The sequence below is a fragment of the Moschus berezovskii genome, chromosome 20, assembly GCF_049115385.1.
Source record: "Moschus berezovskii isolate FMDL1 chromosome 20, NW_MosBer_1.0, whole genome shotgun sequence".
Taxonomy (NCBI): domain Eukaryota; kingdom Metazoa; phylum Chordata; class Mammalia; order Artiodactyla; family Moschidae; genus Moschus; species Moschus berezovskii.
Window position 1 is genome coordinate 22035894 of NC_142479.1, and position 18556 is coordinate 22054449.

Here is an 18556-nt window from a genome sequence, read left to right on the forward strand (position 1 = left end):
CCAACTTTTTCACTTTCCTCTTTCACTTTCATCAAGAGGCTTTTTAGTTCCTCCTCACTTTCTGCCATAAGGGTGGTGTATCTGCGTATCTGCATTTCTGCCGTATTTTACCTGGCAATTTTGATTCCAGCTTGTGCTTCTTCCAGCCCTGCGTTCCTCATGATGTACTCTGCATATAAGTCAAATAAGCAGGGTGACAATATACAGCCTCGTCGTACTCCTTTGATGATTTGGAACCAGTCTGTTGTTCATGTCCAGTTCTAACTGTTGCTTCCTGATCTGCATACAGATTTCTCAGGAGGCAGGTAAGGTAGTCCGGTATTTCCATCTCTTGAAGAATTTTCCACAGTTTGTTGTGATCCACACAGTCAGAGGCTTTGGCATAGTCAATAAAACAATAGATGTTTTCCTGAAACTCTTGCTTTTTTGATGATACAATGTATGTTAGCAATTTGATCTCCGGTTCCTCTGTCTTTTCTAAAACCAACTTGAATATCTGGAAGTTCACAGTTCACGTACTGTTGAAGCCTGGCTTGGAGAATTTTGAGCATGACTTTACTAGTTTGTGAGATGAGTGCAACTGTGCAGTAGTTTGAGCATTCTTTGCCATTGCCTTTCTTTGGGATTGGAATGAAAACTGACCTTTTCCAGTCCTGTGGCCACTGCTGAGTTTTCCAAATTTGCTGGCATATTGAGTGTAACATTTTCACAGCATCATCTTTTAGGATTTGAAATTGCTCAGCTGGAATTCCATTGCCTCCACTACCTTTGTTCATAGTGATGCTTCCTAAGGCCCACTTGACTTCGCATTCCAGGATGTCTGGCTCTAGGTGAGTGATCACACCATCATGATTATCTGGGTCATGAAGATCTGTTTTGTGCAGTTCTTCTGTGTATTCTTGTTTCCTCTTCTAGTATCTTCTGCTTCTGTTAGGTTCATACCATTTGTGTCCTTTACTGAGCCCATCTTTGCATGAAATGCTCCCTTGGTATCTCAGTTTTCTTGAAGTGACCCCTAGTCTTTCCCATTCTATTGTTTTCCTCTATTTCTTTACATTGATCACTGAGGAAGGCTTTCTTATGTCTCCTTGCTATTCTTTGGAACTCTGCATTCAGATGGATATATCTTTCCTTTTCTCCTGTGCCTTTCACGTCTCTTCTTTTCTCTGCTATTTGTAAGGCCTCCCCAGACAACCATTTTGCCTTTTTGCATTTCTTTTTCTTGGGTATGGACTTGATCACTGTCTCCTGTACAATGTCACAAACCTCCTTCTATAGTTCTTTAGGCACTCTGTCTATTGGATCTAATCCCTCGAATCTATTTGTCATTTCCACTGTATAATTGTAAGGGATTTGATTTAGGTTATACCTGAATGGTCTTGTGGTTTTTCCTACTTTCTTCAATTTGAGTCTGAATTTGGCAATAAGGAGTTCATGATCTGACCACAGTCAGCTCCTGGTCTTGTTTTTGCTGACTGTATAGAGCTTCTCCATCGTTGGCTGCAAAGAATATAATCAACCTGATTTTGGTATTGGCCATCTGGTGATGTCCATGTATAGAGTCTTCTCTTGTGTTGTTGGAAGAAGGTGTTTACTATGACCAATGCGTTCTCTTGGCAAAACTCCATTAGCCTTTGCCCTGTTTCATTTTGTACTCCAAGGCCAAATTTGCCTATTACTCCAGGTATCTCTTGACTTCCTATTTTTGCATTCCAGTCCCCTATAATGAAGAGGACATCTTTTGCATGTGTTTGTTCTAGAAGGTCTTGTAAATCTTCATAGAACCATTCAACTTCAGCTTTTTCACCATTACTGGTTAGGGGATAGACTTGAATTACTGTGATAGTGAATGGTTTGACTTGTAAACAAATAGATCATTCTGTCGTTTTTAAGATTGCACCCAAGTACTGCATTTCAGACTCTTTTGTTGACTGTGATGGCTACTCCATTTCTTCTAAGGGATTCTTGCCCACAGAAGTAGATATAAGGGTCATCTGAATTAAATTCACCCATTCCAGTCCATTTTATTTTCCTGATTCCCAAAATGTCACTGTTCTCTCTTGCCATCTCCTGTTTGACCACTTCCAATTTACCTTGATTCATGAATCTAACACTCCTGGTTCCTATGCAATATTGTTCTGGGGAAAAGAATGGCAAACCACTTCAGTATTCTTGCCTTGAGAACCCCACGAACAGTATGAAAAGGCAAAAAGATATGACACTGAAAGATAAACTTCCCAGGTCAGTAGGTGCCCAATATGCTAATGGAGGTCAGTGGAGAAATAACTCCAGAAAGAATGAAGAGACAGAGCCAAAATAAAAACAATGCCCAGTCATGGATGTTCACTACCTAACAACCCACATATATTCATTTTCTTTTAAACTTTTTGTTTTGTATTTGGATATAGCGGATTAACAATGTTCTGATAGCTTTGGGTGAACAGTGGCGGGGCACAGCCATACGTATACATGTATCCTTTCCCCTCACAGTCCTCGCCCATCCAGGCTGCCACATAACATCAAGTAGCTTACTTATATTTTTCATTTAGCCCTCTCTGTAAATCCTACGAAGGCAGGATTTTAATTTATTTTGTTCATTACTGAATCTCTGACACATATTTATTTAGTGTGTTATTTGATTTATTATTATTTATTTACTCAATAAATGTTTGTTATACAAGTCAAACTGTGAATTCTAGAAGTAAATGAAGATTTGGCTTTTGGTAGTCTCTGCCTCTCAGTCATACTATAAAACTAGCTTGCTGTTTAATTCAATTCAGTGCAGTGCAGTCGTTCAGTGGTGTCTAACTCTTTGTGACGCCATGGACTGCTGCTCACCAGGCTTCCCTGTCCATCACCAACTCCCGGGGCTTGCTCAAACTCATGTACATCAAGTCAGTGATGCCATTCAACCATGTCAGCCTTTTTCATTCCCTTTTCCTCCTGCCTTCAATCTTTCCCAGCATCAGGGTCTTTTCCAATGAGTTGGTTCTTTGCATCTGGTGGCCACAGTATTGGAATTTCAGCTTCAGCATCAGTCCTTCCAATGTATATTCAGGACTGATTTCCTTTAGGATGGACTGGTTGGATCTCCTTACAGTCTGAGAGACTCTCAAGAGTTTTCTTCAACACCGCAGTTCAAAAGCATCAACTCTTAGGTGCTAAACTAAGAATTATTTAGTTAGAGCCTGTTAATTCCAACTCAGGAGTTTTCGCTCTGTTTGATTTTGTCTTTCCTACAGAGTGATTATTCCTTCAACAGATACACCCATTAGCCGAAGCTGGCTAAGACTCTCCTGGAACTTCAGATTTCCCAGTTTTAAAAATGCAGTAAAGCTTTGGACAAATAGAGTATGGTCTATATACAGCTGGTGCCAGAGCTGCATGACCCAGGTATGGATTTGACATACATTTTTTCAGCATTATGGTTTTTCTACACACTTGGTTTTGTGTTCACGCGTGTGTGCTCATGTCAGTAGACACTCGAGCTTAGCTCACATAACATGAAGTTAGGTGGTTACATCTGTCTTCACTTTTTTTAATAAAATTTTTATATTGAAATACAGTTGATTTACAATGTTGTGTTAGTTTTAGGTGTACAGCAAAGTGATTCAGTTACACACACACATATATGCTTTCTCACATTATTTTCCATTATAGATTATTAAAAGATATTGAATATAGTTTCCTGGGCTATAGAGTAGGTCCTTGTTGTTGCCTTCACCTCTATAAAACATACATTGTAGCATTTTGTTTATCATATTGCTCAAAGGAGTCCGAAGTCTTTATTTGTGAATTTCAGAGTTTTGAAGTTTTAAAAAACACCATCTTTCCATCCCGTCTCTGCCACCAAGAACTTCGTAGTCTAAAACAACGGTTTTGCATTTTGGAAAATGAAGTGTGCCAGCTCCAGGAAGCGCTGAAGGTTAGTATTATCAAATGGAAAACAAAGCCAGATTTAGGGAAGGAGGAAAGGGCTAGTCCTGCGTTGGAACCCCAGTGTGCTTTCATGAGAAGGAGGAGTGGCTACAGGCTCGTGCTAGTTCTGGGCATCTTTGCTGTCAGATTTCTTCCTTAAACTGCAGAGGCTCTGCTCTGCATTGCAGGGGTGCTGACCCCTGCAGGCACCATTGCCTGAGCTCCATGTCACCTGGCTCCCGGTGTGCACTCATGGGAAACACTGATGAGAGGCTAGAAGGAGCAAGAAAAGTGGAAGTGTTAGTTGCTCAGTCATATCCAACTCTTTGCAGCCCCTGGACCATAGCCCACCAGGCTTCCCTGCCCATGGGATTTTCCAGGCAAGAATATTGGAGTGGGTTGGGTCGCCATGTCTTCCTCCAGGGGATCTTCCCAACCCAGAGATCGAACTCACATCTCTTATATCTCCTGCATTGGCAGACAGGTTCTTTACCACTAGTGCCACATATACATGCGTGTATATGTATGTGTGTGTGTGTGTGTTAGTCCCCTCAGTCGTGTCCAATTCTTGGTCACCCTATGGGCTGTAGCCCACCAAGCTCCTCTCTCCATGAAATTCTCCAGGCAAGAATACTGGAGTGGGTAGCCATTTCTTCTCCAGGGGATCCTCCCGACCAAGGAAGACAAAGATGGGTTATTTTTCCCTTGTTCTCTGTGTTGGGCAGTTTCTCCAGCAATGGCTGTCATTGCTGCCTCAGTCCCACTCCCACTAGGTCAAGTCCACCGTGTTTCTAGATTCTCTGGTTAACCTCACTCCAGAGATCTGGTTCCACTGCCCTTTCCAGTCTCAGGGTGTTTATGGCTTTTGCTGTCGCTAATGACTGCACTGCCTCACTGTCCCTTGTGTGCGTCTCAGCTCTTCCATAGTACAGTGGTATAACCCACTCCCCATATTACATGTCCCCTCTTCAAAGAAGGTTTGTTTTTTTCTGGAGTTTTGACTGCACCCTGAAGCATGTGGGACCTTCGTTCCCTGACCAGGAATCGAACTCATACCCCCTGCATTGGAAGGCAAGAGTCTTAAACACTGGGCTGCTAGGGGAGTTCCTGTCCCCTCTTTTAAATACTCAGTGTGGTTTCTAACTTCTTGACTGAGATAGGCAGGAAAAAAACTATAGATATCCACTCTCTCCAAACTCCCCTAAGCAAGACCCCTATTCTCAGTGTCTAAAACGTAAAGAATAAACATTGTGCTCATTGTTTTGGAGAGACACTTCTGGGACTATACCCCTACTCCCAGAATTTGTACCTCAAGGTGATCTAGCCTAAAGAGAAAAGGTAAATCACCCTACAACCTGGACCTTAGTTTCTGCATTGATAAAATGGTGAAGTAGTGGGCTGAGTGATGGCCCTCCAAAAAGTTGGTCCAAGTCCTAATCCCTGGAAGCCTGTAGATATTATCTTATCTACCAGGGTCTTTGTAGATAGATAATCAAGTGAAGGGTTTCGAGATGAGGAAATCATACTTCATTATCTGGTTGGACCCTCAATCCAATGACAAGTGTCCTTATAAAAGACACACAGAGTAGAACACATAGGGGGAAGACAAGCAATGGGACCACCGAGGGACAGACTTGTGTGGTAGGGCCTCAAACTAAGACATACCAATAGGTTCCGGAAGCTGGCAGAGACAAGAAACAGATTCTTCTCTAGAGCCTTGAGAGGGAATGCACACCTTGATTTCAGGCTTCCAACCTCCAGGAGTGGGAGAGAATGACTTTTCTGTGTTGTAAAACTACCAACTTTGTAATACTTTGTTATAGCAGCCTCTAGGAACTATTATGCCCTCTTACTTCCCAGGGTCATTGTATTCATTTGCTAGGGCTGCCATGACAAAGCACAGACTGAGTGGCTTATTCAACAAAATTTGTTTTCTGGCAATTGTAGAGGCTAGCCACTCCAGTACTCTTGCCTAGAAAATCCCATGGATGGAGGAGCCTGGTAGGCTGCAGTCCGTGGGGTCGCTAAGGGTCGGACACGACTGAGCAACTTCACTTTCACTTTTCACTTTCACACATTGGAGAAGGAAATGGCAACCCACTCCAGTGTTCTTGCCTGGAGAATCCCAAGGATGGAGCCTGGCGGGCTTCCGTCTATGGGGTCACACAGAGTCGGACACGACTGAAGTGACTTACCAGCAGCAGCAGCAGAAGTCTAGGCTCAAGGTGTGGGTAGGGTTGGCTTCTTCTAATGCCTCTCTCCTCTACTTGTCTTCTGTGTCTTTAGATGGTGTTTTCTCTGTGCCCATGCATCCCTGGGGTCTCGCTTATGTGTTCAAGTTTTGTCTTTATATAAGGACACAAGTCACACTGGATTAGATTCCACCCTAATGGCCCCCTTATTTATTTTTTTAAATATTTATTTATTTAGCTGTGCTAGGTCTTAGTTGCGACATATGGGATCTAGTTCCCTGACCAGGGATTGAACCTGGGCCCCCTGCATTGGGAGTGTGGAGCCTTACCCACTGGTCTATCAGGGAAGTCCCCCTAAAGGCTCCTTTTAATTTAATCACTTCTTTGAAGACCCTGTCTTCAAATACAGTCATATGCTGAGATACTAAGGGTCAGGCGTCAATATATGACTTGTGGTTGGGGGAAGACAATGCAGCCCATAAGAGTCATGTTGCAACCTTTGACTTTTTTTTTTATCAGTTCCTTGAATAGACTATATTCTTGGCTGCATTAAGTATTTTTCCTTCTGCCAGGAATCTCTTTCCTCAATCTTTATATCCTTTCTTCACCTGAGAAGCCTAAATTCATCCTTGCTGCTGCTGCTGCAAAGTCACTTCAGTCGTGTCCGACTCTGTGTGACCCCATAGACGGAAGCCCACCAGGCTCCCCCGTCCCTGGGATTCTCCAGGCAAGAACACTGGAGTGGGTTGCCATTTCCTTCTCCAATAAGTGAAAGTGATCAGGGCTAAATATTACTCTCTAGACTTCTAGCTATTCACGCTCACAGCACACTTCATGGTCATTATTTTTCTCTTTTCAAATAATTGTTTATTTATTTATGACTGTACTGGATCTTCATTGCTGCGAGGACTTTTTCTCTAGTTGCAGTGAGCAGGGACTACTCTCTCTGTGTGGTGCATACGGCTCTCATTGCGATAGATTCTCTCCTTGCAAGCACAAGCTCTAGGGTTCACAGGCTCAGTAGTTGCCTCTCCCAGACTCTAGAGCATGGGCTCAATAGTTGTGGTGCAGAAGCTTAATTGCTCCGGGGTATGTGGGATCTTCCCGGATCAGGGATCAAACCTGTGTCTCCTGCATTGGCAAGCAGATTCTTTACCATTGAGCCACCAGGGAAGCCTTGGCTCTTGTTAAAGTATTACTTGGCTTGTTTCGCGTGTGTTTTGTGTATGTTCAAGGTCTGTCTTCCTCCGCGGACTGTCAGCTGGATGGGGAGGCAGACAGGACTCACGTTGTAGCCACAGTGCCTGGCATACATAGCTCACACAGTACAAATAGATGAACGAGTGAATGAGCTTGTTACAAATGAGTAAATATTGTAGCGCACGTGGTGTACAGAGAAGACATTCAACACTTGGCAGCTATGATTCTGATGACTGCTCAAATAAAGAAGAACCAAATAAATCTGTTCTTCAGTTGCCAAATGCAATTTTTTTTCTTCCAGGCCATCTCAGAAAATTCCTTCTGTCCCAGCTGTGGTCAAGCGTGTCACACGGGTGGTGAGCGTCCAGACGTGCCCGCCTGTGATCCAACCAGCCCTGCGGACTCCGCAGCTCTCCGTCCTCCCTCCCCAGCGCAGCCCGCCAGTCGTCCTCCTCCCCTTCCTCCCCCTCCTCCTCCTCCTCCTCCTCCTCTGCCTCCGCCGCCACCACCGACAGCGCCACTGCTGCTCAGAAAATCTGCTCTCACGAAAGCACTTCAGGTAAAAAAAAAAAAAAAAAAAAAAACAGTCTATAGTAAAGGTGTGTTTTGGTCAGTGGGTGACGAAGAAATCAAGCCAGGTGTCTTTTTGAAGCCTCGGCAAAGGGCTCAGACAGGAAGGACTACCTTTTGTTCTAATTCCATCTCCTACTTGTGGCAATTATTGTTTTTAAAGACATGGTCCCCTGGGAGATCATAGAAGTTGGAATTAGAAATGAAAGTGCTTTTTTCTTTTTCCTTTGGTGGATAAATGAATGAAACCCATCAGGGTGGGAGATTCCTATTGGCTTCTTGGTATACCTTTTTACCAAGAGGAAAATCTCTCTGGGAAACCAAATTAAAAACAAAGACTCTTTAGTGAGTGAGGTCAGAACCACAGCAGGCGCAGAAAAGTACTGTTTGATTCCACTTGTAGGTGGTACCTAGAAGAATCAAATTCATAGGGTCAGAAAGCATGAAGGGTGAGGTGGGAAGGGGGAATGGGGACTTACCTTTTTCTTTTTGGGGGGAGAAATGGGGATTTAGTGCTTAACGGAGACAGAGTTTCAGTTTAGGAAGGTGAAAAATTCGGGAGATAGATGATAGTGTTCCACAATATGAATATACTTAGTGCCACTGAACTGTACAGTTAAATATGGCTAAGATAGTATGTTTTATATTACTTAGTATGTGACTTTTATCACAATAAAAAAAAACATTTTAAAAAAATTAAGAAAAAGAACTGGTAGATCCTAAATGTATAATGCCATTGGACTGGAGAACCAGTCTCCATTAGAGTTACTTACCTGCCCACGAACACAGCCCTATCTAAAAAGCTGATTACTTTTTACTGCAGATACATTTGGTTTAAAATGACTGAATTAAATGCAGAGTCTGCTGTTATAGTTGCCCTAATATACCTCTTCAAGTATATGTTCTTGCTTTCTGGCAAGTGTGTCATTTTCTTAGGTAGTTTAGGCAAAACTTCACGTTGGTTAGAGGAGCTCTTTCTACTTCTATCTTATTACAATGATTCCTAAGGGAGATGCGTAGTTGTAGAAAACTAGCCCAGCTCTTACTTAGTTTCAAAGCCTTACATTTTCATTAATATTTTTCAGTAGCCTTAGCATCCATAGATACTGAAAACAGCATGAGTTCTTTGTTGCATGGAAAGAATTTGATTTGCTCCTCAGGGAAATAATAGTAAATTTTTAACTCTGAGGCTTTAAAAACTAGATTTGGATTTGCATTTGACTAGATGTCCTGGTTTCAGTTTGAATTCTAATTTTTCCTTGTATCTTAAGGCTGGACCATTTAAAAAAAATGGACCCATGCAGATAACAGTTAAAGATCTGCTGACTGTGAAATTAAAGAAGACACAGAGTCTGGATGAAAGGAGGAAGGTAAGAAATCATTGACCATACATGTGGTCTTTCGTTTTTTAACCTGGTTGTCTCTTCATGGAAAATAAGCATAAGTCTTAGATGTAAAAGCTGTTCTGAGGAAAGTATTTGATATTTTATTTGAGTAATTTTTTATCTCCTCAACAAAATATATAAATCCCCCAATTATTTAATTCAGCAGTTTATCCACCAACCATTAGCTTGAAAAGGTAAAAATATACTTTGAAGCTTTGGAATAAAAGTTGAATAGATATATTTTACACATACTCAGCATTCAAATATTTGTTGTTTTGGTATATTTACATTTTGAATGATACTTTTAAATCTGTTTTTAATAATGTCTCATTTTGTGATTAAAGCTTGTACCATCACCAAAGGCACAGAACCCACTGGTTACTGTCTCCGACCTGCAGCACGTTACCCTGAAACCAAAGTCCAAAGTGTTATCAACTCGAGTTACAAATGTCTTAATGTAAGGAACTTCACAGAATTACACTCTACTGCTACTTTAAAACAGTAATATTTTGCTTATTTCTAACTCTAAAAATTATATATGATCATATAGGAAAATTGAAATATACGGTGATGTTTAAAGAAAACAATAATCATCAAAGAATCATATCATTTGAGACAGCCACTCTTAACATACTGTTGTTTATCATTCTAGTCTATTTCTAGGCATATACACTATTATTTTCATGGTGCTGGTTATTGCAAAATATAAAATATCATCAGGAATTTTCAAATCAGCAGTTTCAGAAATAATATGAAAACTAGAATGTCTTGGAATCAATGAAATATGTATATGTAATATACATACTACAGGTATATGTGTATGAAATATGTATATTAAATACATATTGGATGAAATATGTATATACATACAGACATATGTCTGTACCCATGTGTAATTTATATTATGTTGAGTTGGACAAAAAAATTTGTTTGGTTTTTCTGTGCAATGTTACAGAAAAATGTGGATGAACTTTTTGGCCAACCCAATATATACAAATACAGCTTTTCCCATTACTGTGTCATAAACTTTCCCCTATCTCATTAAAAATTAGCTTAAAGAATTATGTTGACTTCTTCAATAGATGCAGTTTTTTAATATGTGAACTTTATAGATAAAATCCTGTTTTGAGACATTTAGGTTGTTTGTGATTTTTTTATTTCTGTAACTCTTCAATAATCATCCTTGTCCATCATCTGTGTGCATAACTGAGTTTTGCCCTAGAATGGATTCTTACAAGTGTAATTGCAACTTCAAAAAAAGTAACTTATTTTTTAAAAAGTAATAAAATGAAACTATTAGTTATTCAAGTATTAGATTTTTATTATTATTAGAATCATTATGCTCCTGTCACATCTACTGCTACTTTTTAATGTAACAAACTACTTTCTAGGATGTTGCCTATTTTTAAATGATTGCTTTACTTTGAGAAAAATTATACAATCTGGTGAGCTCTAACTTTTGTATTTTTATTTTATCAGTACTCCTGGTAAAAGTCAGTTAGATCTACGGAAACTACTTAGAAAAGTCGATGTGGAGAGGTAATCCATTCTCCTATCTTTATGCTCTCTAAATTCATTTGAGAAGTTGGCATAAAACACAGCTCCCAATATTTTCATTACCTTTGCAGGAGCCCAGGTGGAACCCCACTTACTAATAAAGAAAATATGGAAACAGGGACTGGGCTGACCCCAGTGATGACCCGGGCCTTGAAGAGAAAATTTCAGGTAAGCCTTTATGAAAAGCATTTGGTTCCTTGTCTTCAAACTCTTTAATTTAAAATCATAATCTAAAGCATCTTTCTTAATAATAGTAGTAATTTTAAAACAGTTCCTTATACCAGTCCATCCTAAAGGAAATCAGTGCTGAATATTCATTGGAAGGACTGATGCTGAAGCTGAAACTCCAATACTTTGGCCACCTAATGCAAAGAGCTGACTCATTGGAAAAGACCCTGACACTGGGAAAGATTGAAGGCGGGAGAAGGGGACAACAGAGGATGAGATGGTTGGATGGCATCACTGACTCAATGGACATGAGTTTGAGTAAACTCCAGGAGTTGGTGATGGATAGGGAGGCCTGGTGTTGCTGTAGTCAAGGGGGTCGCAAAGAGTCAGACACGACTGAGGGACTGAACTGAACTGAACTGATGCTTTATAAAGAACTTCATGTTTGCAGTTCATGAAATGCTATGAAATAGCTAAGATTATCATCTCTACTTTAGCAATGAATATCTGGTTTTATTAATTTCATTCGTAACTATTTATTAAACAGTCCCTATATGCCAGACACTGTGCTGGAATACCAGGGAGATAGTGGTAAGCAAAAACAGACACAAATCTACTATCATGGAGCTTTCCGTCTCATGGGGAAAGTAGCCAGTAATCAATAATCACAATTTATGTACTTTTGCACTGAAGTAAATTCTGTGAAGGAAAGTAACAAGATTCAGTGAGAACCCTTGGAGAAAGTTGATCCAACCTGGATGATCTAGGAAAGATTCCCTTAGGAAGTGATGAGGTGTGACTTGAAGGGTGAATAGGCATTAACTGGAGAGGGTATCTGTATTGTGAGCCCACCATGAATGTCAAATAGGAGAATCCCAGGAGAAAAGAATAAGATGCCCAAAGATCTTATGGTGGCAGGGATCAGGGTCTATCTGAGGAATCAAAAAGTGGCCAGTGAGGCTGCAACAGAGAGACAGGGATGAAGATGGAGACAGGAGTCAGATAATGCAGAGCTGATAGGAATAGGTCTTGGCAGCTTTCTTTGTCACCTGCCTATATGACCCACACACCAAAATCGAGTGCATCAGTTGGCCTTTGTGTGATTTCTTCCAAACTCTATTTGTCTCATCTCCCTGATCCCCTTTATCATCAGATCTCCAAGAAGCAGCCCCTTCCTGCTAGAGTGCTGGGGCTCAGGGCTGCTGGCCTTTTGCCTGTGAAGCTTGTATTTCCATCTCCCTCTGGCCCAAGAGACTCACCACAAACTCCTCTGCAGACACTCTTCCCACCCCAACATGCTCCTCCCTTCGTTCATTCCCTTGTTGAGAATTTTTTGCCTTTTGTGAAAGAAATAAAAGCAAAAATAAGCAAATGGGACCTAATCAAACTTAAAAGCTTTTAGACAGCAAAGGAAGCCATGAACAAAACAAAAACAACCTACTGAATGGGAGGGAATATTTGTGAATAATGTGACTGACAAGGACTTAATATCCAAAATATACCAGTAGTTCATACAACTCAATATCAAACAAATAAACACTCAATAAAAAATTTGTCACAAGACCTAAACAGACATTTCTCCAAAGAAGATATACAGATGGCTTGCAGGCACATAAATAGATACTCCACATCACTAACTATTGAGAAATGCAAATTAAAACCCTAATAAAGTATCACCTCACACTGGTCAGAATGGCCATCATCAACAAATCTACAAATAAGAAATGCTGGAGAGGGTGTAAGGAAAAGGAAGCCCTCCTCCACTGTTAGTGGGAATATGAACTGGTATAGCCACTATGGAAAACAGTATGAAGGTTCCTCAAAAAGCTAAAAATAGAATTACTATATGATCCAGCACATATCCAGAAAGGATGAAAACTATATCCAAAAGATTCATACACCAATGTTCATAGCAATTCTATTTACAATAGCCAAGACATGGAAGTGACCTAAATTTCCATCAACAGATGAATGGATAAAGATGCTGTATATACATATATGAATTCATATGAATATATGAAATGGAATGTTATTTAGCCATAAGAAATAATAAAATAATGCCATTTCCAACAACATAAATGGACCTAGAGATTATCATACTGAGTAAAGTTAGGCAGGCAGAGAAAAATCAATATTATATATCACATATATAGAATCTAAAAAAATAATACAAATAAACTTATTTAGAAAACTGAAGCAGACTTAAGACATAGAAAACAAACTTACGGTTACTAAAGAAGTAGGGGGGTGAGGGATAAATTAGGAGATTGGGATTAACAGATATACACTACTATATAATATAAAATAGAGAACCAGCAAGGACCTGCTGTATAGCACAGGGAACGATATTCAGTATCTGGTAGTAACCTCTGGGCTTTCCTGGTGGCTCAGATGGTAAAGCGTCTGCCTGCAATGTGAGAGACCCAGGTTCAATCCCTGGGTTGGAAAGATCCCCTGGAGAAGGAAATGGCAACCCACTCCAGTATTCTTGCCTGGAAAATCCCATGGACCAAGGAGCCTGCTAGGCTACAGTCCATGGGGTTGCAAAGAGTCTGACATGACTGAGTGACTTCACTTTATAGTAACCTCTAATAGAAAGAATCTGAAGTTTTATACCTGAAACTAAGACACATTGTAAATCAGTTATTGTTTTTTAAAAAAGAAATCAGTTCCTTTTGCAGGATAGCTTGTTTTCCCTCTTGCCAATCAACTTGTCCTGCTGGGCACTGTGTGGCCTTCTTTGCAGGTGTGGCCTGATGCCCCTTTCCTTCTTTGGAGCCTTCAATAGGAGTCCACTCCCAGATCACATTTTTTGGTGATCCCATAAATTGTGAAGGGCAGAGGCAGAAGGCAGAGGCCTTATTTAACAACTAAGCCCTTTCCTTTTTTTTTTTCTTTTCTTATTTTGGCTGTGCTGCTTGTGGGACAGTTCCCGGACCAGGGATTGAACTCAGGCCATGGAAGTGGAAGCCCCAAATCCTAACCACAAGGAACTCTGCCCTTCCCTTCTTTGTTCAGCTCTAGGTCTTTTTTGTCCCTGTCCCACCCTATAACTACTACAATGGATCGGTTAATGTGGAAGCATGTAAAAATGTAATGAGCGACAAACCCATGTACTGAGACACAGCATCAGAAATCACACAGGAGGGTCTTTCCTGGTGATGCAGTGGATAGGAATCCGCCTGCCAAAGCAGGAAACAACTCAGGTTCAACCCCTGGTCCGGGAAGATCCCACGTGCCGAGGAATCACTGAAGGGAGCACCACAACCGCTGCGCCCGAGATCTAGAGCTACCGCTCCACAGCAAGAGAAGCCACCGCAGTGAGAAACCCCCACACGCGATGAGGAGTAGGCCCTGCTGGCCACACCTCAAGAGCACCTGCGCAAAGCACCGAGACTCAGCTCAGCCAGAAATAAATAGTTTAAAAATATCACAGACAAGACCTTTGCCATGTGTTGTGCTCTCCAAAATCCACTTAGTAGAGGATGGTGGTGGTTGTTCAGTTGCTAAGCTGTCTCCGACTCTTTGCAACCCCTTGAACTGCAGCACACCAGTCTTCTCTGCCCTTCACTGTCTCCTGGAGTTTGCTCAAACTCAGGTCCATTGAGTCAGTGATGCCATCCTCTGCTGCCCCCTTCTCCTGCCTTCAGTCTTTCCTAGCATCAGGGTCTTTTCCAGTGAGTCAGCTCTTTGCATCAGGTGGCCAAAGATACAGGGTATTTAGTAAAAACTTGTTTTAGACATGGAATAACTTTCCCCACTCCTTAAAACTCCTTAGTTAGGTTTTGCATTTGACTGTGGGTAAGAGAAATCTGACTATAGTGGCTTAAGCAAATGGAGGCTTGTTTTTCTTTTCTGCATATTACCTTGGGAAATAGGCAGTGGATACAGGGTATAGCAGCTTCCCCATGTCGTCATCTCTCTTCCAACCTTAATACATGGCTTTTATCCCTACAGTACAGAACATCTACACTTTCTGAAGCCTCTTGTCTACATTGTAAGCAAGATAAGAAGGGCAAAGATCAAAAGGGTATCCTAGCTAAACTGCCCTTCATCTCTTTAAACAGGTGATATCCAGGAACTTTGATTATATCAGGGAAGTTGGAAAAAGTGATTTTTAGAATCTGGCCACATTTCTGCCTTGCATAAAATCTGGGTTCTGATAGCGAGGAAGGAGAGCTTTGCTGGCAACAAGAATGTAATTCATATTATAATTGGGACTTCTTGTTTTTTTCATAGCTGGCTCACCCTAGAAGCCCAACTCAAACTCTGCCAGTTTCTACAAGCAGCTTTGATGAACAAAACTGATGCCACCTCTCCCTGACTCCCAGCAATGATCCATAAAATGTACAGATAAAATGACCCCAATCCTTTTGAAGTGTAGTATGTATAAATAATTATATTAATATATAATTCATTTGAAGAATTAAAATATGTATGGAGCCCATGCATACTGTAATGAAAAGTGGGTATTAGAATACTTTCTAGTTTACACGATTGCTCATAGGACAGATGGGAAAATGCAATCCTCAAAGTGATGTTTATCCTGGAATTCCTCAATTTAAGTTAGGAAAGTTACTCCAATTTAACTAGATAACTCTAATTTGTGCTCTGTAGGTACAGTTATGACATTTATAAAATAACCTGGTACCCATTCATCTTGGGTATTCTCAGGAAATTGAAAAGCAAAATATTTCATCCTGTAAAGCTCATGCATTCATTAAGTGCTACTTAACCCAGAAAGACCCTCTAGATTTTATTTCTGTTCCCTGTAAGCAATTAAGTAAGATCATCTCCCAACCAAACCTAGTTAAGCGAAAGGTCCAATGTGATCTTAAAAATTAGAATTTCATTTCTAGTATCTTAGGTAGGTAACAACATCAGGCTTACTGAAGTCTGTGATATTCCTTACTTTGATATCTGCTATCCACATTCCTATAGCTAAATATAGACTTCATGAAGACCTCTACATGAACCTTGGGTTTTCTACAGTGCCCCACCAGGGATTCTCTGAGGTCCATAGCACATTCACTGTGAGACCTGATTCTCTGTCCTCAACCACCTGTTGATTCAATAACAGTAATTCTGCACAATCATGGGATTTTACTTTTTCCTACCAATTCAGGGTTGCTAGACTTAGCAACGGAGAAGGCAATGGCAAGCCACTCCAGTACTCTTGCCTGAAAAATCCCATGGTTGGAGGAGCCTGGTAGGCTGCAGTCCGTGGGGTCGCTAAGGGTCGGACATGACTGAGCAACTTCACTTTCACACATTGGAGAAGGAAATGGAAACCCACTCCAGTGTTCTTGCCTGGAGAATCCCAGGGACAGGGGAGCCTGGTGGGCTTCCATCTATGGGGTCACACAGAGTCGGACACAACTGAAGTGACTTAGCAGCAGCAGCAGCAGCAGACTTAGAAAATATAAATACATGCCTGCTAAGTCACTTCAGTAGTGTCCAACTTTTTGCAACCCAATGGACATAGCCTGCCAGACTCCTCTCTCCATGGGATGCTCTAGGCAAAAATACTAGAGTAAGTTGCCATGCCCTCCTCCAGGGGATCATCCCAACCCAGGGATCCAACCTGCATCTCCTGTCTTCTGCATTAGCAGGCAGTTCTTTACCACTCGCGCCACTTTGGAAGCCCATAAATACATGACACCCCCATCAAATTTGAATTTCAGATAAACAACAAATAACTTAAGTATATATAGGGCCCATTAAACAATGAGTAATTTCTTAAGTATAACTATGTCCTAAATATTGCCGTGGGCTTCCCTTGTAGCTCAGTCGGTAAAGAATCTGCCTGTAATGCAGGAGACCCAGGTTCAATCCCTAGGTTGGGAAGATCCTCTGGAGAAGAAAATGGCAACCCACTCCAGTATTCTTGCCTGGAGAATCCCATCAACAGAGGAGGCTGGCGGACTACAGTCCATGGGGTTGCAAGAGTCAGACACGACTTAGCGACTAAACCACCACCACCAAATATTGCCTAGGAAATATATTTGTACTTTAAAAAATACATCATTGTTTTTCTGAATTTCAAATTTAGCTGAACATCCTGTGTTTTATTTGGCAACCCTACCAATCAGTCTCCTACAAGTTTGCCAATATCTGGGAGCCCCAGGCTTTGTCAGACATGTCTGCTTAGCAGTAGATACTACTGTAGCTTCAGCCAGGATCCCTATCACTAATGTGCTAAATATCACGAAAGAAGAGGAACTTTCATTAGGGTGAGTGAGACTCTGAAGGCACAGTGTTAGCTCTGTTGCTAATAACTTCCACTGCAATTCCAAAATAAAGATAGTGGCTCCTTACAGAGGGGAATCAAGGAGTGTCAGTTTTACACTGAACTTTCTAACCCGGCAGGAAGCAGTTACATAGATGATGTCCCTAAAATATTCCCTGATTAGGCTAAAAAGATATTTTATTAATTTCCCCAAAATGCTTATATTCCCCGATGCCAAATAGAGAATTGTGAAAAGTCACCAGGCAGGAAAGCAGATATGGAAACAGTGTTTTGTTTTGATGAGACCCACATTTATATTTATATTTATGGATGAAAATTAAGCAGATACTGAAGTTAAGAAATATATCTGTTTCTAATAAAAACTTTTTAAACCTGCTACTACATTTATATTAAGTAAAATAAAGGGAATGATCACTGAGAAGAAAGCAGGTGAGTATTTGTAACAATATTTTATGGGACATCTAATAATGTTTATAATATTAATAAACCAATGTATACTGTATCGATTTAAATGATTTTATCATTCTTGTGAGATAAAGGTTCATTTTTTTTTTAAAAAGCTATAGAAATCCTATGGTTAAATATTTGTAAATCTGCTATTACTATCATATCAGTATTAAAATGTGCTCTATCTTGTATCTTTTACTAATTTTTATGACAGGTTTCATATTGTACCCATTTGAGAATCCAATAACTGCTATGGCTTCATTTAATTGTTGCTAATCATATGTTTCCACTGTTTATTTTGAGACTGAATGTCAACCAGAGAACAATCATGGTGCATCCAGTTATGTTTTTGAATAAAGAACAATACAAAACTTTGGTCTTTCTCTTTAACATTTTTTACTAGACATATAACACAGGAAAGTACGTAAAACATAAATAGACACAATATCAAACACTCATGTGACTACCAAGAAAGGGACATTTTAAGTGTCTAGAAGTTTCTCCTGTTTCCATCCCTAATGTTAATACCTTTCCTCAAGAAGTTACTACTCGACTTCCCTGGTGGTACAGTGGATGAGAATCCTCTTGCCAATGCAGGCTACACAGGTTCCATCCCTAGTCTGGGAAGATCCCACATGCTGCAGAGCAACTTAGCCTGGATGCCACAGCTATTCAACCCATTCGCTGCAACGACTTAAGCCCATGCTTCTAGAGCCTGTACTCCACAATAAGAGAAGCCTGTGCACAGCAGTGAAGACCTAGTGCAGCCAAAAAATGTTTTTTAAATAAAACAAACAATAACCCCAAATACTTAAGCCAAAAATGAGTTCTATTTTCTTTTTAAAAAACGTAACTACTCATCTGTTTGT

General features: G+C 40.6%; 1 protein-coding gene across 1 annotated transcript in view; it reads left to right on the forward strand.

Moving 5' to 3' along the window:
* PRR11 (proline rich 11) overlaps positions 1 to 18049 on the forward strand; it is a 32219-nt gene extending 14170 nt beyond the window's left edge. The window contains exons 3-10 of the mRNA XM_055395636.2: positions 3243 to 3393; positions 3803 to 3925; positions 7612 to 7869; positions 9152 to 9250; positions 9610 to 9722; positions 10745 to 10804; positions 10894 to 10990; positions 15230 to 18049. Of these exons, the coding sequence (XP_055251611.1) occupies positions 3243 to 3393; positions 3803 to 3925; positions 7612 to 7869; positions 9152 to 9250; positions 9610 to 9722; positions 10745 to 10804; positions 10894 to 10990; positions 15230 to 15298 (970 nt within the window). The 3' untranslated portion in view covers positions 15299 to 18049. The remainder of the gene's footprint in view (positions 1 to 3242; positions 3394 to 3802; positions 3926 to 7611; positions 7870 to 9151; positions 9251 to 9609; positions 9723 to 10744; positions 10805 to 10893; positions 10991 to 15229) is intronic.
* Positions 18050 to 18556: the final 507 nt, after the last annotated feature.